Source organism: Gymnoscopelus braueri (assembly GCF_963280865.1).
Source record: "Gymnoscopelus braueri genome assembly, chromosome: 17".
Classification (NCBI taxonomy): Eukaryota; Metazoa; Chordata; class Actinopteri; order Myctophiformes; family Myctophidae; genus Gymnoscopelus; species Gymnoscopelus braueri.
Window position 1 is genome coordinate 24285011 of NC_137617.1, and position 25350 is coordinate 24310360.

The window sequence follows — 25350 nt, forward strand, 5'->3', positions numbered from 1 at the left end:
AATGATGTTTTAAATTCACTTGAATGATGTGAATCGGCAGATAGTATCTCAGTTACTGTAGATACAGAGAGCAGTGACAAATGCTGGGTGATAATATTATCACATACCCGTAGCCTAATTTATGCACAAAGACAATGATAAACAGCATTACTGTCAAAGAGAAACTGGCTTGCAACAGTCATCCTGCTGAGATTTCCCAACAGTGTGGGGAGTGAGTTGGCTAAGAAAACTGGCTGAGGTGCTGCTGGTGGGGCTTGTCCCTTGTTGTTGTGCAGCCATTCTGTGAACTATCAAAGGTTGCTACTTGCTAGCTGTATTCCAACTGGTGTTTTGGTTCATTTTCACACATATAAACTCCCATGTCTCCTCAGCTATGAATTATACCACAGCAACCATGTTTGATGGGTGATTTTAGTCCATGTTTGATGAGAGTTCTTTCCACAGCAAGGTTGCTCAAATAACTGGCATTGCAAGAAGAACCAATTCTGGCTAGGAACTGCATTTTGTGTGTGTGTGTGTGTGTGTGTGCATCATACGTATTTGCCACACATCCTTTGCAGTTGGTTGAGTGGGAGAGAGAAATAGACACACACACACACATGCAGGCATGATAATTATTTGTTTAGGGGGGTCCTAGATAATTAAGGAACACCTGCAGAAAGAGATCTAGGCTACTAGCCTCAACACACACACAGTCACACACAGAGAGAGACACACACACACAGGACTCTCGGGGGACACTGCTCATCTAATGGCATCATAGTAATGCACAACGACGTAACAGTGATTGATATCAGAGAGTCTCAGAATTAATAGGAATAGATGAGACTGAAAGACAGACTGGTGCTTCATAGATTTCCTTTGTGTCTTTATTATGTGGGGTCGTGTGTGCACGCACCGGCATGTGTGTATTGTTGTGTGAGCGTCTGTTTCAGCCGTGTTGTTTAGTGTGCGCACCTTCCGTTTGTGTGTGTGTGAATGTTTCTGTCATAGCATGTGTGTGTATTAAGTGCACACACTCGCCGTGCAGAGCGGGGTGAGTAATGTGCTAATGGAGGAGTCTGAACATATGCCGCCACAGCTCGTTTCTGGCTGAGCGATGCCCCGTCCTCCCTATGATGGATTGAGCGGCGGCTTCATTAGGAGATAGCGGCCCTCTCTAATAAATGTGTGTCGTTAGCTGCATTGTGTCTGGGTTTTTTTATTCTGCTCTTCACTGGGTTAATCAAGCCTTTGTCTACCATTCAAAAGCCCCCTAAGCTTCCCTTACAACACAGTGTTATTAAGCAGTGTCTCCCTGGCCCCCGACTCTGTTAGCGTCCCCTTAATGTGTCCCTCTGGGTTCCTTTCTCTTCCAGACCCTACTACATCTTAATTGAGAGAATTATACAACACCAATTATTTGAGTTTTTCTTTTCTTTTTAGATGATATAAACAATTAAAGTAAAGTGCCCCTCTGCCTTCTTGTCCAGTGGTACAGGTTTAAGCCCTAATGCTGTTTCTTTTTTCCCTCTACACCTATACTTCTTTGCCAAAAATAGCCGATCTACAAGCTCACAACGCCTCGCAGCACGAGGCGTTGTGAGCTTGTAGATCTGCTATTTTTGGCTTAAGTTCTCCTCAGAAAAAGGGATGCTAGGGTTCAAGTGGTTAAGGTAAAAAAAAAATCATATCACACAGAGATTTGGCGGACCCCCTGTAGTAACTCTGAGGACCCCCTAGGGGTCCCGGACCCCCTGTTGAAGACCCATGACGTACAGTATTATGGAGATTTTCCGTTGAGTCCATCAAGCGTTTCTCCTTCTCGTCTCTCATCATGTCGAGCAGCTTAGCTGATTCTTAAGTGTCACTAGGCTTGTCTGCAACTAATTATTTCCCATGTAATTAAGTTATCGTTTGGTGTGGCTAAGAGAAGATTCCTGTGTTGTGTTTTTGTTTGCCAGGTGCTGCAGCACATCCTGAACCCGGCCTTCCTGTACAGCTTCGAGAAGGGGGAGGGCGAGCAGCTACTCGGACCCCCCAACCCTGAGGGAGACAACCCTGAGAGCATCACCAGTGTCTTCATCACCAAGGTATACACACACGCACACAAGGGGGGAAAGGGCAGTCATGTTTTTTTATTTTTTTTATATATCCCACGATTTTGTAACCCATTTTTTCACCCAGTGCCAATTACCTATGTAATCCTGGGCGCTACACTCCCTCTGCCAGCCTAGGGAGAGCCTAGAGCCGAGCTCATGCCTCCTTCAATGTATGAGGGCTAGCAAGCCGCTTCTTATCACCTGACGGGGGAGGTTCCCTGGTTAGACGTAGCGCGTGGAAGGAACACGTTATTCCAACCAGTTCCTTTCCCCTCCATCAGGCGCCCTGGCTGACCCGGGGAAGGCAGTATAGAGACCAGGATTACTGCATGTTTTTGTGAGGGTACCTACCCTAGGAGACACGGGGAGAACATGCAAACTCCACACAGAGAGGCCCTTTCGCCAAGCCCAAGGGCAGTCATGTTGTCTGAAATATGAAGCGCTTTCAATCTGGTGTCCCTATTGTGGACAAATCCTTATACATAACCGGGTTCTATGGGGTCTCCAATTGCCAATATAATGATTTAAATATCCTGTTGGTTTTTCAACCTTTCCTGCCAAAACGAAAATGTATAATAATCCTGTTATTTGGTTGGACTACCGGGAAGTCGCAAAGTGGACTTTTTGACCGGGGTAACCAGTCCTACATTTAGCCGGCATTTACATTTAGCCAGGGCGTTTCTTGGCGAAAAAAAGGGTGTTTCTTCAAAATGTACTGTAGAGTTAGAAGTTTCACTGATCAGGATAATAACGGCAACGATGTCATGAGATTTGGGAAGGTGCAGGCCTTCAAAAACATTGTATATCTCAGGTAAGTGATGCAATGCTAGTGTGCCACCATATACTCTGGTCCACAGTGGCCGAACACAGCGCACCTCAGAGGGGACACTGGCGACTTTTGCTGGCCGGTGCTTTTAGATCTACGCTTTTTTGCTTAAAACGGCGATAGCGTCCGAGTGGTGGGGACATATCGGGACGGGGGAGGCGCATCCAACGGTGCCAGGCTCGAGTCTGTTACCACAGTCATAATTGACATTTATAAATGTAATTTGTTCTCGTTTCATTGAAGGAAGGAACTGAACTGCATTGATATTCAACTGTTGTTGTTTTTTTTATATCAAACTTATGTTGTGGTGTTGGAAAATAACCAGGGGTAGCCTGTGTTTTATGAGTTGAAAAATGTAACTTATTTTCAAATCACAATGTTGACAGGAATGCACTAGCGGCTAGAACATAACGGTCAACATTGTGATTGGAATAAGGAATCAGCCATTGAAGGGCTAGAGTCTAGTCCTCCAATGGATGATATTCCATTCATTGCACATCCCCACAGCCATAGAGCACTCATACATTTTTATGGAGGGATTCATCTGCACAGCATCTTAAGTATTATTCTTCTTTATAAAAGACAATAGATCAACATATTTTCTATCAAATCTGAATAATAAAATATTAATGTTATAAAAAGAAAGCTATTTTCTCATAGAAATACTGTATATCCAAACAGAACACTGCCGTCATCGCCAGTAATTTATAAATGTAGATTATATGTAAATTCATAATGTATTATTGTAAATTTGGGTCCCAGGGAGAGAGGACTTTTGGGTCTCGAAAAACTTTGGGAACCCCTGCCCTAGATATTAGATATGCGCCCAAATAATAAAAAAAGAAAACCACTGGTGTTCACTCACAGTGTACGTGCACAGACATCATGTACGCACATACATACACACACACACACACACACACGCGCACACACGTCTACACTCACACAGCATGCATCGTGCACAAGGACACACTGGTTTACAGTGTTTTCTATCTCACACTGCATGTACACTGACACACACACACGCACACGCACACGCACACGCACACACAAGAGCAGGAGCGTTTCCATGCCCATTACTTGCTGTTCTCCCTCCTCGCTCCTTCCTTTCTTCATTACTCTACCTCCACTCTCCATCTCTCTGATTTCATTACCTGCTGCGTCCGGACCTTCCCTTTCTCCTCTCATCTCTCTCATCACGTCTTATCCGTCTAGCATCTCTCCATCCTCCTCCCTTTCATCAACCACATCCCACTCAGTGTCTCCCACCTCCCCTCCTCTTCCTCCTCCTCCTCCTCCCCTTCTCCTCTCCTGTTTACATCTCCATTCATTACTGTATCACTTTATCACCATCATTCCATCTTACTCCTCTCCATCCCACTCTTCAACTCTCCTCCCCTCTCCCCCCTTACCCCACCCACACTCCCTCCTCATCTCCCCCAACCTATTCTCTCTCTCTCTCTCTCTCTCTCTCTCTCTCTCTCTCTCTCTCTCTCTCTCTCTCTCTCTCTCTCTCTCTCTCTCTCTCTCTCTCTCTCTCTCTCTCTCTCTCTCTCTCCTCTCTCTCCCCCTCCCTCCCCCCTTCCATATCCCCTCCTCTGTTCTTTCTCTCTCGCCGCCAATCTTTCCATCTTACTCCCTCCTCTATGCTTTCAACCCCACGTCTCCTCTCATCTTACTCAACCACCTCTTCCGTAGTTTTTTTGGTCAAGCACTCAACCCCTCTCTGCCCTCTCTTAACTATCACTCCATCCGCCCCATCCACCTATCTCTCTCTCTCTTTCTTAACTATCTCTCTCTCATGCTCTCTTCTGTCTTCTCATCCCTCCACCCTGCCTGGTAGTCAGAGGTTCATTCGTCAGGCTGAGGGGTGTGTTGTGCTGCGGTGTAAATGTCAGTGTTTGTGGTCATGTTAAAGGTCACAGTGTTTGTTTGTGCCGTACAGGATCTCATCACCGACTTAACAGCCAGCGCTAATGGCTGCTAATGTCTGCTACTCTGCTCTGGTTAAAACCAATTTCCTCACAACCTTTCCTTTCATCCATCCTCCCTCCCAGCTTGTTTTTCTCTCCTCTCCTCTCCTCTCCTCTCCTCTTCTCTTCTCTCTTCATTATGTCTCCTGAGGACTCAGACACTGATGGGCGTTTGGAATGGTTTCAATCACACATAAAGAGGGGGATGATTGGGCTGTTGTCATTCTGAGCTTGCTTTCTTCATCAGAGTTTGATGAAGAGCGGAAGCTCGAGACATCAAAACAGCAACAGGTGCAATAAAGAAGTTGTTCAATTGGAGCCCAAGTGTTTCTTTTGTTTCTACTTCATGCTGTTCTTTGCTCAGCACCTGCCCAACTTTGGGTTTTGGATGTGCAAGACCGCCTTCGCTTCTGTCCATCATAGGGATGGCACACACGCACTTACACAGCCCTGGGTAGGCAACACAGCCTGGCGGAGATCTGCTCTCCGAGGAGCACACTTATTTTAGGTTATTGTGTTTCTTGACAAGCTGATTACAGACATAATTTGTCAGCCACCGAAAGTCACTGCTTTACCTTTGGGACAGAGGTAGTGCCTTGCATACAGAAAATTATAACTAGCAGCTTGTTATCCTTTTCATTTCACATCTCACCACAGTACTTTGAAAAGGCAGTTGGTATGTGTACTTTCATAGTGATGGTGGACATGTGCTCCTTTCTTGTAGACATCTGGTGGGCCAAATTTAAATGAGCATCCTTCAAAATTGTTCCCACTTTGGGTACCCCTGCCCTCAACTAACAGCCAACTTTCACATCGCTCCCCCCCCCCCCCCATTTTAGGTCTTGGACCCGGAGAAGCAGGCGGACCTCTTGGACTCCCTACGGATCTACCTGCTTCAGTTCTCCACGCTGCTGGTGGAGCACGCGCCGCATCACATCCACGACAACAACAAGTCGCGCAACAGCAAGCTGCGGCGCCTCATGACGTTCGCCTGGCCCTGCCTGCTGCCCAAGGCCTGCGTTGACCCCGCCTGCAAGTACAGCGGGCATCTGCTGCTGGCGCACATCATCGCCAAGTTCGCCATCCACAAGAAGATCGTTCTGCAGGTGAGGAAGGATGACTAATTAGGCTAATCATTTCTTAATTGATTGGATGGGTTCCATTCTCTATCAACATATTGAAGACTTTCTCCTACAGCAGGTGTTAATTAAAGGAAATTAATTCTGCATTACACTCGTAATAAGCAATTAAATGCAATTAATTAGACAGCCCGAAATAGAACACTTTCTTTTTTTAACAATGCTCACTATGAAAAAGACCTTGCCTACCAGAACCAGAGTTTTAGTTATTACGCCCATTTCTCTCACCCATTTATTATATCAATCAAATCAATCAGGAACTCACAGGTCTCACATTCACTATCAACATACAGTATTGAAGACTTTCTCCTACAGCAGGTGTTAATTAAAGGAAATTAATTCTGTATTACACTCGTAAAAAGCAATTAAATGCAATTAATTAGACAGCCCCAAATAGAACACTTTTTTTTAAAAACAATGCTCGCTATGAAAAAGACCTTGCTTACCAGAACCAGAGTTCTAGTTATTACGCCCATTTCTCTCACCCATTTATTATATCAATCAAATCAATCAGGAACTCACAGGTCTCACATGACCGCCCATGATGATATGAAATGTCTTCTCTTGGTCTGTTATCAAGGTGTTCCACAGTCTGCTGAAGGCTCACACCATGGAGGCCCGGGCCATCGTGCGCCAGGCCATGGCCATCCTGACCCCGGCCGTGCCGGCGCGCATGGAGGACGGCCACCAGATGCTGACCCACTGGACCCGCAAGATCATCGTGGAAGAGGGCCACATGGTGCCACAGCTGGTCCACATACTGCACCTCATCGTGCAGCACTTCAGGGTGAGTCACTGTGGGAAAACATACAATACCCATGCACATGCATAGCCATGGGGATTTTTTTTACACCAAAATGCCTCAAGTGTAGTGGCGCAGTGCTAAAGTGCCTGCCCACCACTGCACAGGTTGTGGGTTCGAATCCACCGCGGTGCATCCGGCTTTGTTGGGCGTCTATACCAGTGGTTCTCAACCAGTGGTCCTTGAGGGGGTTCCAGTGGGTCCCCAGCCAAATTAGTAGTTGGAGACCAAATTGACCCTTATGTGTCTGTAACTCTGAGAGTTACATGAACACTAATGATGATGATACTACAGTGTAGACTGGGACCCCCAAGAAATCTAAATGGTTGAGTCCCTGGCATATCTTTTCAAATGGGGGTCCGTGGGCTAATATGTGTCAATTTGGGGGTCCTTGACGCGAAAAAGGTTGAAAACCACTGGTCTATACGAACACAATTGGCCCGTGTTCGGGGGAGGGAAGCTGGACGGGGAGGGTGATATTCGTCACTGCACTGGCATAATTACTAAATTGGGGAGAAAAAGAGGTCAAAAGAAAAGTTGCCACCATCTGGAGTCAACCCAGATGTATCAGTATGAGCTCATGCAAAATTGTAGGCACTTAAGTTGTAAATGTTGCAGCAGATGTTATTAACTTTAGGGACTTGCTTAGCCAAGATGCCACTTATGTTACACAATGTACCTCCATATACAACTCAACGAGTGACAATGAAACTTGGCATGAGGCTGCTCTACAGGCACCAGTGCTAGAGTCTATCTATTCCTGTCCAAAACAGTCACTTTTCAGGAAATAGGAAAAATAACCTGTGTTCCAATGGATCCAGTCTAGTTATTTAGTTGCAAGCTCTTGTTAATACTGTACTTTCATCGGTTAAATATTTATAAAACTCACAGACAAACTTCAACCTGGTGTCCCTTGTTTGGGCATGTCATTGTAGGTGACAATTAGGGCTGTGTGTGAGTGTGTGTGTGCACTGTGACACTGTCATATAATGAATATGGCATTAATTTACAAAAACACATACGTTGAAATCCTAGACTGTATAAAAAGAATGGACAACGTGGCGCCATTGGTTTCTACAGACCGTAAATGAAGCCGATTGTTCAGCAATTACAAATCTTTCAATTTCACGTCATATCGCGTCATATCCTGCAGCGGGGAATGAATGCTATTGGTTGTGTAGCTTGTCAATCAAATCATTCCGCCCATCCTAGAGCATAACCTACTTTATCGTCAATTTAAATACCAAAACGCATATCATGATGATTGAAAGGAGACTTTAAACTAGCGACTGGAAGCATAGTATTTATGACAATTTTTATCAAGGTAAGAAAATCTAGTCTAAAGTTTGTCAAAAACCCATCCGCTTGCGTTAAGATAAATTATTTTTGACACCAGCAGGGGTAAAACAGCGAAACTACAGGCCATTCTATGAACCGTCTCTTCCGTATTAGCCTCATTGTAAAACTTTCAAGCTGGGCCCTTGGTTGTAATACAGTATGGAGATAAAATGTTTCTGCCTGACAGTGACAATATCCTGCGTATGTCACCTGAGTAAACGCATGCAAACTGGCATCAAGTCAGCCCCGGCGATCAATAGAATAAAAATGACAGCTCTTGATGCACACAGACATCACGTGTCGGCATCGAAATGGCATCCCGTCCGTCTATTTTGGCCTTCATGCTTCTGCGTCAATGATCAAGTTTCTTGCCCCCTCGCTTCGGTCGTTGGCCCGGCTGCCAGTCAATTGAATGACGGCCTCTAAACAGCAGATTGACGTTCTCCTCGGCTCCGCGTCTACATCTCCCTGACAGGCAGCTCTTCACTGGTTCCCATGGCTAATCTAACCCATTAAGACATGAGGCGATTCTTAAATTTTTTTTTCTAAATCCTAACAGTTTATTGAAAAAAAATCAAAAAAGATAATTTCAAGATTTTTCAAAAATAGCAGATCTACAAGCTTATAGCGCGGCACTCGGTGCTATTTTTGAATAGCCAAATAAAAATCTAAAGTGACACAGATGCGTTCCAGGTCTTAATGGGCTAATGTAATCACATCAGCATAATTACACTGGAGAGCACGTAATGACCGACAGATGAGAGATTTTATGCGAGTGCGTGTGTGTGTGCGTGTGTGTATGCGTGCGTTTATATGAGAGAGTTGTGAGTGTGTTTGTCTGACTTTATGCATGTGTGTGTGTGAGTGAGAGCAAGCATGAGTGTCTTTGTGTATGATGGACAGGACTTAGCCACTCTGTCCATTAGGGGGCTTTTGAAGTCTCGCTCTATCGGCTATAATTACCCAGAAAGTGAAAAGCTGTAATATTGCCTGACACTTTCGACAGAACTCGGATAGACATCTCATCTCATGGTCTTTTTAGAAAGTGTGTGCACGGGTTAAAGTGTGTGTGTATGTGTGTGCATTTTCTCCATTCATTAATGGATGGATGTATGCGTTTGGGATGGGAATTAGTTAGTTTTGCAACTGGTTAGCTGACATCATTATCTGGTTAAGTAACGGTTAGTAAGGCTGAAATCCAGACACACTGTTGCTTGCATTTTAAGTTATGTAACATTTCCACGACCTGTTTGGTATGCTCGTGCTGCTGCTGTATTTGAGAACAGTTTCACAAAATGTTTGACCCCAGACGGAGAGCTAAACGTTAGTCTCTTTTGGTCCAGCAGCTCTCTGTGCACTCTCACTTGCTCTGATCAGCTAGCAACATTAAGACCCACGCAGGGGAACCAGTGCAAACTAGGACGTTTAACCACTTAAACCCCATATCAGAGCTAGTGTGTTTTCAGTTTTCACTCTACATTATATATCTTCGCTGAAAATAGCCGATCAACAATATATGATTTGATATGATTTCTTTATTTGATGTGGACATCACAAATACATTGGGATCAACCAGATGTTTTGTTTACAGTGTATATAGCACAAGTGCTAATTTTCAACACCTGTCCACAGGAAAGCTCCTAATGTACAGTAGCACCAATCTAAAACCCAATCAGGTACAAGAAAAATATATACTAATAATTAACATTATCAAAATCAAATCAAACTCAATACATTACTTGTGAAAACAAAAAAAAGCTCGCAACGTGTTGCAAGCATATTCTGATATTTCTTATTTTGTGGCTAACTGTTGACATCCCTAGTTGTCATGCAGGAGAGAGATGGGGAGGGAGTGAATTAGTGATGAGATCAAGTGACTCTTATGTGTGACTCTGGATGGAAAATGTGAGCACTCTGGGTATGAGTGTCATCACATCCTCAACACTGAGTTTGGAGTGTGTTCAGGGTCTCGTCTGACTGTGATTGCTGCGTGCCGCTGTTCAACTTGCCGTGGCTGGCACTCATAAATGACTCGCACTTGAGCTCATAGCAGATGCAAAGTTGTTGATTTTGAGGTCAGAGTTGACTAACTTCAGGAGTAAAATGTGAAGCGTCCTTCTGTGTGACATAATTGTGAATACCTGTGTCTGTCTGTCTGTCTCTTTATATATATTTCTACTGTGTATATATAGTTGCTATCGGGTAGAATGTCCAAAACCGAAAAATAACCTGTGTTCCAATGGCTCCAATGTAGTTATTATTTAGTCACAAGCTCTTACTTTTCATTGGTTCAGTATTTATGAGACCCAAAGAAAGACTTAAAAATGTGTCAAAATAGTGAAAATAGCAGATCTACAAGCTCACAGCTTGTAGATCTGCTATTTTCTCTCCGTTTACGCGACACTTTATATGACAAAGTGCGGCATTAACCCATTAAGACCTGAGGCCGATTCTAAAAATGTTTTCTAAATCCTAAAGCAGTTTTTCAAAAATAATGTAAAAAACTTTTTTTCACGATTTTTCAAAAATAGCAGATCTACAAGCTCATAGCGCGGCACTCAGAGTGCCGCGCTATGAGCTTGTATATCTGCTATTTTTCAATAGCTAAAGATTTCTAAAATGACACAGATGCGTTCCAGGTCTTTATGGGTTAATTAAAAAAAACATACCAAGTTGGAATATGGAGACTGCAAGGTTTATGCGAAATCTAATATTTATATTTATCTTACTACTGTGGTCTATCTCAAGGTGTACTACCCAGTGCGTCATCACCTGGTACAACACATGATCAGCGCCATGCAGCGTCTGGGCTTCACCCCCAGCGTCACCATCGAGCAGAGGAAGCTGGCGGTGGACCTGGCCGAGGTCGTCATCAAGTGGGAACTGCAGAGGATTAAAGACCAACTGGTATATACTGTAGGACCAGATACATCTGATGTGTCATGGGCACACGCACACTCTCACGTGCTGCACAGAAGGACATAGGAGCAGTGTTGATTTTGACAACAAATTTTGATTTAGTTTTAGTCATAGTCCTTTGAATAAAATGCCCTTTAGTTTTAGTCATATTTTAGTCATCTGATTTTTTTTAGTTTTTGTCTAGTTGTAGTCGACTAAATCTACTGTTGATTTAGTCGACTACAATGTATTTGGCTGATTTAACACTTGGTTGCATGCTGAAAATAGCCGATCTACAAGCTCACAAAGCGTCGCAGCGTTGTGAGCTTGTAGATCTGCTATTTTCAGAGCGCAACACCCGCGCGCAACCAAACACAAAATGACTTGTCTTTTAGTTCTACTGGATCTCTTCTCCACTAGTCCCTCTCTAACATTTTAGCTTAGTTTTTATTTAGTTTTCGTCAGTGAAAAAAAGGTAGTTGACGAACATTTTCCGTTACAGTTTTAGTCGACGAAATAACACTGCATAGGAGCATGTTCGATGACCCCGAATTTAAGTGATGCCGCTTACATGCCTGTCAGTTATGTTATAAATGAACAAACAGGTGACAATTTTTTTCCCTCTCACATCCACATCTCTCCACCTCCCTTGCCCCTTCCGATCTCCTCTTTGGCGTGGGGGTGCCTCTCTGTGTAGCCGGAGTCGGAGGCTGAAGCAGGGGCGAGCGGTGAGGGTACCAGCGGGGCGTCTGGAGGAGTGAAGAGAGGTCTCTCCATGGATGCGGCCACCGCTGCCAGCGGACAAGATGTCAAGAGGTTCCGCACTGCTACTGGAGCTGCTGCCACGGTAATGCCAGCCTCTTAAAGTACCCCTCCCCATCACCACGGGGAAAGATTGGACTTTTATATGCTTGCATTATGGCTTTTATTACTTTTCATATTTACCATAATGGAGTTTGGCAAGTAACAAAATATGTTAAGTATGCATGTCAAAGTAAGATGGCTCTGATGTCATGACATTTGTTTGTTTGTATATGTGTATGCATTTGTGTGTGCAGGTGTTTGGTCGGAGTCAGTCGATTCCAGGCACAGAGACCCTCCTTACTAAGCCTGTAGAGAAACAACACACAGACACTGTGGTCAACTTCCTCATCAGGATTGCCTGCCAGGTAACACACACACACACACGCCGCATGAAACCAGGTAGAGCTCTGCCATCCATATCGCCTTCTAGGCAGGACACTGTCCTAACCTCTTAGTGGTCCACGTAGGACACACCTGCTGTCCTACACGTGTACACACACACACACACACACACACACACACACACACACACACACACACACACACACACACACACACACACACACACACACACACACACACACACACACACACACACACACACACACAGTCCTTTAGGTGTTCCCCTCACACAGCTGTCCCCTGTTTTAGCGGCAGTCATGTCCTTGGTTCCAGACCTGAAATAGACTGTAGCGATTTCTCTTCTCTTTTCATCCGCCCACTTTCTCTTTTTTTGGGTCAGCAGACACTAGCCTTTTTTTTTTAAACACCACTTTGAAACACGAGCCAACACAACTGTGAATACAACCACTGCAACGGTACAATTCATTATGACCAACACCTTCCTTCTTGTGTGTGTGTGTGTGTGTGTGTGTGTGTGTGTGTGTGTGTGCGTGTACGTGCAGGTGAACGACAGCACCAACGTGGCAGGCTCTCCGGGGGAGCTGCTGTCTCGTCGCTGTGTGGGCCTGATGAAGACGGCCCTGAGACCAGACATGTGGCCCCGGGCTGAGCTCAAACTGCAGTGGTTCGACAAGCTCCTCATGACGGTGGTACGTTACTTACAACTCTCTCGTTCTATCTGCTTTTTTTTCCTTTGTACCTATAACATGAGGATAACCAATTTCGTCCCTATTTGAGGTTTTGAATATGGCATACTTCATGCATGGATAAAACTGTGCCTCTGTGTGTGGAGCCACTGTCTCTCTCTCTCTATGCTAGCAATACACCCCCGCCACGGTTTTGTTAATGGCCAACAACTTTGCGGAACTCCTGAGCATTCACTGCTGCTATGGTCACGGCTCTGAGCAGTAAACAATGGGGCGGGCGGCTAATGTGTGGGTTTGGCGCTCGTCTCTCCCAGTGACTGCAGAAGGGCTGCAGCTTAAGCTGTGTCTTGGTGTGTGTTTGCCCAGACGCTTCCCTGGTCTTTGTCTGTTATCAGCAATGCACGGAGTGAGGCGCCAGCCCGCCATAATGACAAAGAAATGACAGCAGCGAGATAACAGGAGTCTACTCCAGCCTGGCCTGTTCCCCCCCTCCCCCTTCACCATCACCATTCACCCACCACCTCATCCCTCTCTCCTTATCCGTGGCCTCCTGTATCACTCCTCTTCTCTGTCCTCCTCCCCTCCTCCACCTCCTTATCAGAATATCTCCTGTCCATTCCCTCCTTAGACTCCTCTTCACCCTCCTCAGCAGCTCATCTCCCTTTTCCCCATGTACAGCCACGGCTTATGGTTATCGGCACGCTGCGCGCCTCGTCATACGCCGCGCTACAGTATGTTCTCGTTTGTGGATCGCTGCGCCGACCGACCGCGCCCTCCCCTTCTCTTCTTCTGCCAAATCACCTCTGCCTTGCTTCCTCTACGCACACACACACTCAAACACACACACACACGTGCTGCCACAATGTCCCACAACGAACAACAGTCTTAACAAACAAGTAGACTCTCTATGGAGAAACATATATCTTGCATGCCCCCCTGTGGCCCCCTGGGAGCTATAGCGGTACCTGGCCAGCAGTCTTATCCATGCTAACGGCACTCCAAAATCGGATTTCCTTTTATCATCTCTTTGTAGCAAGCGTGTCACTGATTAAGAGGCGTGGGGGGGGGGGGTTGGAGTAAATAGCGGAAGTTGTCTCCCCAATTCTGTAATAGAGAGACACACACACACACATGCATACAGTATCACACACACACACCCCCACACACACACACACACACACACACACACACACACACACACACACACACACACACACGTACACGCGTATGCCCTATCTACATGGCCCCTGGAACTCGGCACCATTGTGCTTAATAAATACAGTTTCAGATCAATACCTCTTGGAACTCCTACTAGGGTTCTTATCACTAGAGTCACCTTGTTCATTAAGCTCAGATTAGAGAAGCGGATCTGAACCAGATTATCCTCTCGGCTACCTCCGTTTATTGTGAGCCTTGATTGCAATTTAGACAAAATTAGGTTCTGATGTCTGGGCCATTGATCTTCGGTTTAGTGCTGATTATAATGCCTCAGTTCTTTTTTTGGTGTGATAAATATACCTCTCTCTGTTTGTTTATTTGTGTGCGGAATATTGATTTGTGGACTTTTTTCTTTTAATATAACGCAACGTTGTTTTGAAGTATGTTCTGGAAAACAAGTTGTGGTTTTTAGTTTTCACTTGGTTTCTGTGACACAGGGAAGCAGTGGTCTGGGAAAAGCATGCTTAGACATACAGTCACTATAGCTACCCTTGAGCCAAGGCACACAGACACACACCTCCAGAAACACTGCACAGTGGTCAACAGTAGAACACCATGATCACAGTACGAGGTGCACTGACATCTTGGATCCATCAACTTAATATGGGTTTAACCCATTAAGGCCTGAGGTTCCGATTCTACAAATGTCTTCTAAATCCTAACAGTTTTCCGAAAATACTTATGTTGCTATATCAGTGGTTCTCAAACTTTTTCATGTCAAGGACACCCGAAATGATATGTATTTGGCCGCAGACCCCCATCTCAAAATATTTTGTTCCAGGGACCCCCAGAAGCAAAGATTTGAGTTAAAAATTTTCGCTTTAAAACTATATATATTCAAAGATTTGCACACATTTTCCCGATTAAAAGAAAATAGCAGATCTACAAGCTCATAGCGCGGCACTCGGTGCCGCGCTATGAGCTTGTATATCTGCTATTTTTGAATAGCCAAAGTGTAAAATATTGCTTTTTAGCTCAAACCTAAAAATGACACAGATGCGTTCCAGGTCTTAATGGGTTTAAAAATAAGCTACCCTATTCATTTGTTCTTTGCTTCCCCCCCCCCAGGAGCAGCCGGCCCAGGCTAACTTCTCCAACATCTGCACGGGTCTCGAGATCCTGTGTTTCCTGCTGACGGTGCTCCAGTCTCCGGCCATCCTGGCCCACTTCAAGCCCCTGCAGCGAGGCATCGCCGCCTGCATGACCTGTGGCAACACCAAGGTCCTTCGCGCCGTGCACTCCCTGCTGTCTCGACTCATGAGCATCTTCCCCACTGAACCCAGTGAGTCTTATGGACAGCAACACACACACGCTGGCATACATACTGTCATCCTGAATAGGCTCTATGCACAGCAGCCCTATTGTGAAGACATTCACAGGTGTTACCAATGATACTAATGAAGGCTCTGTTCCATTCTGGTCAAACAGAGTCAGGGTGCTGATAGTGTGCATGTTGGCTCACTGGAAACACTCTGCTACACCAGTGGGTCTAAAATGTGGGGTCCAGGGACCCTCATGGACACCTTAAGGGGTTTCCAAATGGCCCCTTGCGGGGTGTGTAACTCTGAGAGTGTACAAATGGAACCAAATGGACCCTAAGGGTCCATTTGGTTCCATTTGTACACTCTCAGAGTTATGGGGGTCGTGGAAATTGAAAAATCTGAGAACCACTCTGCTACACTAAATGGAACAGAGCCTTCATTAGTATCATTGGTAACACCTGTGAAGGAAGTGAAAATGTGGCTGCTGTGCATAGAGCCTATACTCTCCTCTCTGAAACAAACTTATTGTTGTGTAACAGTGTTGTTATAGCCATGGGCGTCATAGGAAGACATTGTCGAGATACTTTAAGCTTGTCGTTATTTTCTTTTTTTGTTACTAAGCTAACATGATTTCCTGTCCTCTCAGGCACGTCAACGGTGGCGTCCAAGTACGAGGAGCTGGAGTGTCTGTATGCAGCTGTGGGCAAAGTCATCTACGAGGGCCTCACCAATTATGAAAAAGCCACCAGCAGTGCCAACCCTACACAGCTTTTTGGTAAGATGCACTCAAACTGGCTTGAGCTCTCTTCCGTGGTTCCATGTCTTTCACACAGACACACACATACACTAATTCTTTTTCATACGTTTTCGAGTTCCCTCTCAGTTCCTCTCAGCAATTAAGGCAGTGAGTGTGTCGTTAAAATGCGAGCCAATGGACTGGCTGGTTGGGCCGACATCTGGCCAGCCTAAACGGAGGCAACCGTCCGACAGTTAGTGAAAGCTGTCTGGGGGACAATAGCCGCCACACTCCCTCCACACCTCTCCCCTCTGCATTACTGCTGCTCTCCCAGATGTCGCAGATGTATTTATGGAAAGGGCTTATCTTTAACGCAACAGTAAAATTCTCATTTTACACTGACACAGACACTTTTTTATTAGGTTTTCCCCACCTCCCTCCCAAATATGTGGAAATATAGCTCTCAGAGTAAAGGGCCCTCAAGGTGATAAATGGGTATTGGAGAGCAATCTAAAGGTAACGCTATTTGATACGCTTTCCCAAAATGGCAGCTGTGGTCAATAAAATGTCTTCGGTATCCCACTGTCCCAGAGAGCCACCAGTGTACATACTGTATGTGTGTGTGTGTGTGTGTGTGTGTGTGTGTGTGTGTGTGTGTGTGTGTGTGTGTGTGTGTGTGTGTGTGTGTGTGTGTGTGTGTGTGTGTGTGTGTGTGTGTGTGTGTGTGTGTGTGTGTGTGTGTGTGTGTGTGTGTGCACGTATTTGAGTGTCTGTGTCTGTACAGCACCGGTGTGATGCATTCGTCTGGACAGGGGGGTGACATTTTAACATTTTGTCTGGTCCCCTCCAGGGAGCTGGTACAGAGGGGGGGACATTACTCATACCTATCTAACTATCCCTGCCTTCTGACTCCTTCTGCAACTTCTGTTATAGTCCTTCTCTCACACACACACACACACAAATGCCCTTGTCGCGCAGCATGCGAGTGTGGGTGTGCGTGCACAGTGCCGTGCATGTGTATTACATTGCCCGATGGCGGTTTAAGTTCAAGCCCGGATCATTGGGTTTCTTATTTTCCCCCTTACATCTCTCCTCTCCTCTCCTCCCCTCCTCCCCCCCTCCCCTCCAGGAACCTTGATGATTCTGAAGTCTGCCTGCAGCTACAACTCCAGCTACATCGACCGTCTCATCTCGGTGTTCATGCGCTCTCTGCAGAAGATGGTCCGGGAGCACCTGAGCCCACAGCAGGCCAACCCTGGGGCCACGGAGACCAATACAGGTACAGGTACTACACACATACTGGATACAGCAAGGGCACATAACGGGCATCGGTCGCCAATATGAACAGACATTACATGACATGGAAAGGTACACACAGTGTAGGAAGTTGATAGACATTAACCCATTAAGACCTGGAACACATCTGTGTCACTTTTTGATTTGAGCTAAAAAGCATTATTTTACACTTTGCGCTATTCAAAAATAGCAGATATACGAGCTTGTAGATCTGCTATTTTTGAAAAATTATGAAAATATGTGCAAATCTTTGAATATATATATATATATTGTTTTAAAGCTAACATTTTTAATTAAAATCTTTGCTTCTGGGGGGTCCCTGGAACAAAATATTTTGAGATATGGTCGGCGGCCAAATAGATATAATTTTGGGGGTCCTTGACATGAAAAGGTTTGAGAACCACTGATATAGAAACATATGTTTTTTCAAAAAACGGTTTGACATTTTGTAGAATTGGCCTCAGGGTTTAAGATAAACTTAAAAAAAAGTTAATTTCTGCACAGACGATGACCTCTGCATCTATCTATATATGCACAGAATTTCTGTACACACACACACTCCCCTGCATATCTCGGGGACCGATCGACTTCAAACTTGGCGTGTGTATTGCCGAGGAGTGGGAACCCCCAAGTGTATTGTGCTGAGTGGGAATTTGGTCGGATCAGAGTCGGCCCAGAACAGAAAATCTAAATATGTATTTGTCTCCGAGTCCTTTTTATGCCCATATATGTAGATATCTGTATCTGTCTTGTCTGTTAGTACCCTTTGTGCAGATAAACGGAGCTCCTTGATGTCATCGATATGACGTCATAGTAATGACATATTGACTGGCCTCTGATAATGGGTACTGCACTAAGTACTCGTAGTGCAACAAGTAATGCACAAGTGGAGGAGCATCTGTCCCAACGGGCATCATTCCCAACAGGCAATCTAGGAAATGGAGATGTATAATACAATTCTGGGTAGCATTTATTATAAAACCATTGGTGTACAAATTGAGGTTCCATTATTTTTGTCAAGACTTGCCCCTAAATGTGCTGTTTAATACAACATATTAAACTGAACTATAAAACTTTAAATAAGTTTAGAAAAAACCATTGAGGTTAATTTAACATTTGAGCAGGCATTTCTGCTCGTTCCCCCTGTTTGTTAACTGATGCTGCACACAACCAACTATAAGGTGTTACTCAAACACATTCACTTTCTCTATAGAAATGTACACATGCATGCAGGATAAAATGGAGTAACCTGACACTTGCATACAGACGCACACACTCTCACTCACACACACACACACACACACACACAAAAAGAGCATTCACTAATAACACGCACCCACCTGAACCCTTTGCCCTCCAGCCCTCACGCAGAAAGGCTTGCCCCCAATATTCCCCATTTCTCCCAGTAGATATGTTACCCCTATCTCCAGTGGGACTCGATTCACATTACTGCTCCTTGGCCTGTCCTTTTTAACCCAGTCCCTCACTAGACACTAACCCTAGTCACCGTCAGACATGAGTACACACACACTGCTGTCACAGTTCCCCCTTATCCTGGGGAGGTTGCAGTTACAACAGGCTGCATTTACCAAGTAGGGTGGTCCGCGTACTTCCTCTGACCCTTACGTAACAAACGGCTTACTGTGTGTGGGGTGGGATCAGTTGGTGCTGTGTGTGTGTGTGTACACGTGCATGTGTTCTATGTGTGGTTGCAGTCTTACTTAAAGCGCATGCATTAGCAGAAAGATAAGACACACACATTGACCCTCCCTGGACTTTCTAGTAGTACTCGGGTGTCTGTCCCGCCTATCGCTGCTTGTCTGGCCCCACACAAAGGCTCCAGGGGCCCCCGTCCGGTATCATTGGACCCCCACAGCAGCAACTCTTCAATAGCTGTAGCGGTCAGAGTAGATCTTCTCCGCAGATAGACCGGTTTCACCGGGAATGTTCCTCGGCTCCTGTTCCCTTTGGACTGCATTGTGCGACCAGTCCCCCTCTCCGGATAGAGCACACACACATAGGTGCCTTGTGCTTGTTAGCACTCAGCCATGCTAAAGGCTTGGTCTGCTAAGGGTTTGAAAGGTTAGGCTGTTGTGTGTAGGAGGAGGACCTGGCCATGATTTTCCTTGGTCCCGTCGATGGTTAACGCAAGTGTGAGGTTGGAGTCTTGAATCTGCAAGACTCCAAGCAGGGCCGGACTGGGACCAAAATTCAGCCCTGGCATTTTGGCCCAGAGTGGCCCACCACAACCGACGCGCAGATAGCAGATACTCTGCCGCCTAACTCCGTCGAGGCACATACAAAGCATCCCAGCCCCAACATTACAGTAACTAATAATTGGGCCGCGCAACCCGGAAATGACCGTAATAATCCTAAAACTGGAGCAAAAATATAAAAAATAAAAATTCTTCTTTTTTTGGTGGCCCACTGGCCCAGCGACCCACCGGGCATATACCCGGAATGCCAAAATGGCCAGTCCGCCCCTGACTCCAAGTGAAACAAGTGAAACGATTGAGGCCTGTTTTATACTTGGTTGCGTGCTGTGTCGTCCACTGAAAATAGCCGATCTGCAAGTTCACGTGTTGCGTCGGACCGTGTTGTGAGCTTGTAGCTATTTACAACGTACAGTGTACAACGAAGTATAAATCAGGCTATATTTCAGTAGTTTATAGTTTTGACTTCTGGGTTCTATGCCCTGTCCTTCCAAAAGCTTTATTGGATGCAGTTTGTTTTAGAAACTTTTTGGATGGTAATCTTTATTGATATTGAATGCACTCCTTTCATAATGTTTGCCCTTTTTTCAAAATGCCAAAAAGAAAACTACTACATGTTCAAGGTTAAATCATCTGCTCTTCAATGTTGTAAAGATTATTATTATTTTTTTACAGTAGTTTTGCTGTGTAGCCCGTTCTCAGATGATGACATTTTGTAGCCATTGAGTTAGTGGGCAGCATGTAGTCCTTGTTTCCTTCTCATCCCGGGGTAATGGCTATAAGATACTATCAGGGCTTTAAATGACTCCCTAATGACTGTATCAGGAAACACACATTTGCCCTCCACTAGCTGCAATTATAGCCACTAAGGCTATCTGACCAACAAGATCCCGGTGTCCGTCCGACGATCATTGTGTTTTATCCCACTCTCTGCCCATCGTCTCATTACCTAAGTGGATTAGCTGATCATGAGAGGGTTTTAAGGCTTGTTGGTCCTTCCATCCGTCCGCCACTTTGGTCCCAAAACAACATAATCTCGAAAACTACTGGCTGGATTTCCATGGGATTTTCTGTGCACCCTCATGTTCCTCAGGAGGATGAAACCTATTGATTTTGGTGCCCCCATGGCCAAAATGCCCACTTGTATACAAGCCATTTAAAAATTAAATGGACAGATTGCCATGAAACGTAGGGAACACACTCTTGCTCCTCTGTGGATGAACACTAACCTTGCAAGTGACCGCATTATCTTGCCAGGCTATCTAATGATCGAATAGGCAGACTGCAGGGTGAAGCCTACTGATTTTAGTGAGGCCGTGGCCTTACCTCTAGTAACTCTAGACTGTTGTTTTTCCTTCTTTCATCGTAGTTGGGTGGTCTTTTGATGATCACATTTCTCAGAATGTCACTGTGTCAAGGAGACTAAAAAACATTATTTTACACTTTGGCTATTCAAAAATAGCAGATATACAAGCTCACAAGCCAGAGTGCCGCACTATGAGCTTATAGATCTGCTATTTTTGAAAAATCGTGAAAATGTGTGCAAATCTTTGAATATGTATTCTTTCAAAGCGAACATTTTTTACTCAAATCTTTGCTTCTGGGGGTCCCTGGAACAAAATATTTTTGAGATGGGGGTCGGCGGCCAAATACATATAATTTTGGGGGTCCTTGACATGAAAAAGTTTGAGCACCACTGATATAGAAACATAAATTTTTCAGAAAATCGTTAGGATTTAGAAGACATTTTGCAGAATCGGAACCTCAGGCCTCAATGGGTTAATGCGGCCAATTAAGTTCCCATCCTGCTCCTGACTTTTAGCCTTTGACCCTTTTGACCCCTGTGTGGCTGCAGTGACCAGTGAATTGGTGATGCTGAGCCTGGACCTGGTGAAGACGCGCCTGTCTGTGATGAGCATGGAGATGAGGAAGAACTTCATCCAGGTCATCCTCACCTCGCTGATCGAGAAGTCGCCAGACGCGAAGATCCTGCGTGCCGTCGTCAAGATCGTGGAGGAGTGGGTGAAAAATAACTCTCCCATGGCAGCAAACCAGGTGGGAGAAGGAGAGAGAGAATAGAAGCTTTACTTTACTACACTATGAAAGTGACTAATTGACTGGAGTGCCCCAGTGGTCTATACTAGGTCCCCTTCCTTTCACCTCTACACCAATCTCTTTGCCAAAAATAGCCAATCTACAAGCTCACAGCGCTTAAGAGCTTGTACTGTTGTTGCTGAATGTTCACCCAATAGTCCATATTCACACGGTGGCCATTTTGGAATTTAACATTGCGTTGCTGTGGCAACTGGGGTGGCATTTCATTGACTTAAAGGAGAATTTTGGACTAAAGTTTTCTTACCTGCCCAACTAAGATCTCGCCTCCCCTAGAAAACCCAAGTAACCTGAAAATGCGTGCTTAATGTCCTCAAAGTCACGCATCCATCAAGCTTTGAACTGAGCAGCCTTAGGTTAGATCACATATTTTAATAGCTTTTTTTTACATTTTTTTATGTGAGATCTGACGTTCATAGTGACAGAACACTATGCAACCAAAAAAAACAAAAACAGAAGTCTCGCTAGACGAGATTGAAATCTCGAGATTGAAATCTCGTCTAGCGAGACTTCTGTTTTTTTTTTTTTTTTTGGGACAGTGTTCTGTCACTATGAACGTCAGATCTCACCAAAAAAAACAAAAAAAAAAGCTATTAAAATATGTGATCTAACCTAAGGCCTATCCGCGCACCTTTTAAGCTGTGGCGGCTCAGGGGTGGAGTTATGAAATTTTTCTACTGTACCATTCATCCTAAGATATCATAACGTCATAGAAAAGGTAAGAAAACTTTAGTCCAAAATTCTCCTTTAATGGCAATATGGCCGCCGTGTGAATATGGTCTATAGTAGGGACGCTACATTTAATTTAAGAACAAGACTAGCTGTATTGAGTAAAATTCATACACATAGAATACAGGGATAACATTATGGGGTTTCCAGTACATAGACCAGCTAATCTCCCATCAAGTGTTCAGATGGTTTGATAATGTAGTAAGGTGGTGGCCTGTGGTTTACACAATAATTCCACACTCATCACACCTTTTTCAGTGACCTTTTGTGCGCTGAAAATTGAGACCATTACAGTATCATCAAGGTAACAAGTTCTGACGTGAGGTTTGCAATGGTCACTCAAGGTTTTGTATTTAATGGTATTTATTTACCTTACCTTCTAACAGGTAGCAGTGGATTTAATATTTCTCACTGCAGCTTAAGAAAGCAGTAAAACCCTGCTGTAAATATAGAGGGGGTTGCCTTTATTTTGACAGTTAACGCTGTCTTAGATATAAAGAGACATTTTAAAATATCTGAGATGTACCTCATCTGTTAGATGTTTTTCTGGATGCAAGTGCCTGCTAAATGCCTGAATTGAAAAACTGGCATCCTCTTCAAGGCAAGGCAAGTTTATACGTGCAGCACATAAAAGCAATAAGGCAATTCAAAGCGATTCACACAAAACATTAATCCACAGCATTAAGAAACGCATCTTAAAATGACATTTGAATTCAATTAAATAAATAAAACAAATAAGATGATAAAATTACAGCGCACACATAAACCTTAGTAAAAGGGAGCTGCAAACAAAGGCTTCAGCTTTGATTTAAAATAACTGAGATTTGTATCAAACCTGCGGTTTTCTGGGAGTTTGTTCCAGATATGTGGTGCAGGAAAACGCGTTGCGACACTTTGTGAGCTTTACAATTTTCACCGAATGTTTGCCCCAGAATAGGGACACGAGGGCAGTGGCGTACCCACTGTAGAGGGAGGACAGGCGGTTGCCTGCCCAACTAAGATCTCGCCTCCCCTAGAAAACCCAAATAACCCGAAAATGTCATGCGTGCTTAAAGGAGGAGTTCACCCAAAAAATTACTTATTTTCTATCAATTGCACACCCCATGAAGCCTTGAATTCATGGATTTGTTTTTGTTTTTGTTGCATTCCTAAGCTAATAATTTGATTCCCGTCTCCTACCAACTAATGTATGGTAGGAGACACAAAGTAGATTATTTGTGTCTCCTACCGGAAATACACACAGTCATCAAATTGTTGGCTTAGGAATGCGACAAAAACGAAAATAAATGGATGAATTCAAGGCTTCATGGGGCGTGCAATTGATATAAAATAGTTTTTGGGTGAACCTCTCCTTTAATGTCCTCAAAGTCCAACAAGCTTTGAACTGAGCAGATTGGACCTTCCGTTCCAGAGATAATGGCCAAAACATCTTGAAAACGGCCACTTTCGCCGGTTGTCGATCACCGATTTTCGATTTTCGAGTTGACATTTCTTTTTTGGAGGTAATAGGGGGGGGGGCAAAAAAAAAATCTCGCCTGCCCTAAATGTAATTCCTGGGGACGCCACTGCAAGAGGGTTCATGTGGTTAAGATGGGGAAGGAGGAGGGGAAAGGGGAATGTGGGTCTGAGTTTGTTTGGTGTGAGTAAAGTGTATCAGCCACGAGAAATAAACTGATCAATTGCAGCATCTCTTTGCACTGCCACCCCTCTCTCTCTCTCCCTCCTTTCACTACTCCCTCCTTCCATCCAGATGCCTAACCTGCGTGAGAAGTCCATCCTGCTGGTAAAAATGATGACCTACATTGAGAAGCGCTTCCCGGATGACCTTGAGCTAAATGCCCAGTTCCTGGACCTCGTTAATTACGTCTACAGGTAAATTACCATCATTCATCACCACCGGGGGCCACACGATGCACCACGACGCACTCCCCGAACCCATCTCTCTAGGCACACGGCCGGGGCGCCTGGTTGGAAATAAGGGGTCGAGAGCAGGAGGGAACACAATAAAGGAGGAATGTTGAGAGGGGGGGGTCAAGGGAACGGGGTTAAAAACTCGAGGCTGGGAGGTTAAGTAACGTGGGGCTTATGGATAAAACGATGCATATAGGAGAAAACAATCTTGGGCATAGCAGCCAAAGTACAATGTCTCCTTTTATGTCCGATTACTTAAAGAGAGGGAGAGTACTTAAAAAATGTGAAAGACGGAGTGTGTAGGTCGTACTGTGCTTACCTACACGGTGAATGAACGTTGAAACTAGATAGTGAGGAGTGCACACAGGGTCCAGGAGGTCGGAGGGGAGGGCAGAGAGAGAGGGTACAGGTGGTCAGAGGGCAGTGGGAGGGGAGAGTGTGCCAGGGCTCTTCCAGAAAGGTGAGCTCGGTGCCAGGACCCCCTCCCAGCTGCTGACAGCACAACCCCCAGTGGGGGAGGGGGGAGGAGGCCCTGCTATTTGTCACAGCAACATCTAACTCTGTGGCACACACCCGCTCGTGCGCACGCCACACACACACACACACACACACACACACACTTTTTCATCCATGCTCTAGTTCTCTCGAGCATACATCAGTGTCTGGAGGGTGCATAGCATACGCTACACAACAATTCACCAGCTCTCTCACTGTCTCTTACTCTTAATCTCCTGTAATCACGTTCTCACTCACAATGATACTAACATCATAAAGAAACGTACGTGCTTGCGTGTGCGCACACACACACACACACACACACACACACACACACACACACACTCCTGCATCTGTTCAACTTAAGATACACAGACTTATGCACCTTTTAGTCGGCTAAACATACAGTTTTCCCTCCTGCGCCATCTGCTGTTTTTGTCAAAATAACCAGATTGATTGATATCTAAT

General features: G+C 44.9%; 1 protein-coding gene across 3 annotated transcripts in view; it reads left to right on the forward strand.

Annotated features, from left to right (window-relative positions):
• Window positions 1-25350, forward strand: part of trrap (transformation/transcription domain-associated protein) — a 141393-nt gene that overhangs the window by 45841 nt on the left and 70202 nt on the right. For all 3 annotated transcript variants that reach the window (XM_080456225.1, XM_080456227.1, XM_080456226.1), the window contains 12 exons: window positions 1944-2072; window positions 5720-5986; window positions 6600-6806; window positions 10908-11066; window positions 11755-11904; window positions 12116-12226; window positions 12767-12913; window positions 15197-15410; window positions 16037-16165; window positions 17256-17405; window positions 21491-21690; window positions 24227-24348. In XM_080456225.1, coding sequence (XP_080312351.1) covers window positions 1944-2072; window positions 5720-5986; window positions 6600-6806; window positions 10908-11066; window positions 11755-11904; window positions 12116-12226; window positions 12767-12913; window positions 15197-15410; window positions 16037-16165; window positions 17256-17405; window positions 21491-21690; window positions 24227-24348 — 1985 coding nt within the window. The remainder of the gene's footprint in view (window positions 1-1943; window positions 2073-5719; window positions 5987-6599; window positions 6807-10907; window positions 11067-11754; window positions 11905-12115; window positions 12227-12766; window positions 12914-15196; window positions 15411-16036; window positions 16166-17255; window positions 17406-21490; window positions 21691-24226; window positions 24349-25350) is intronic.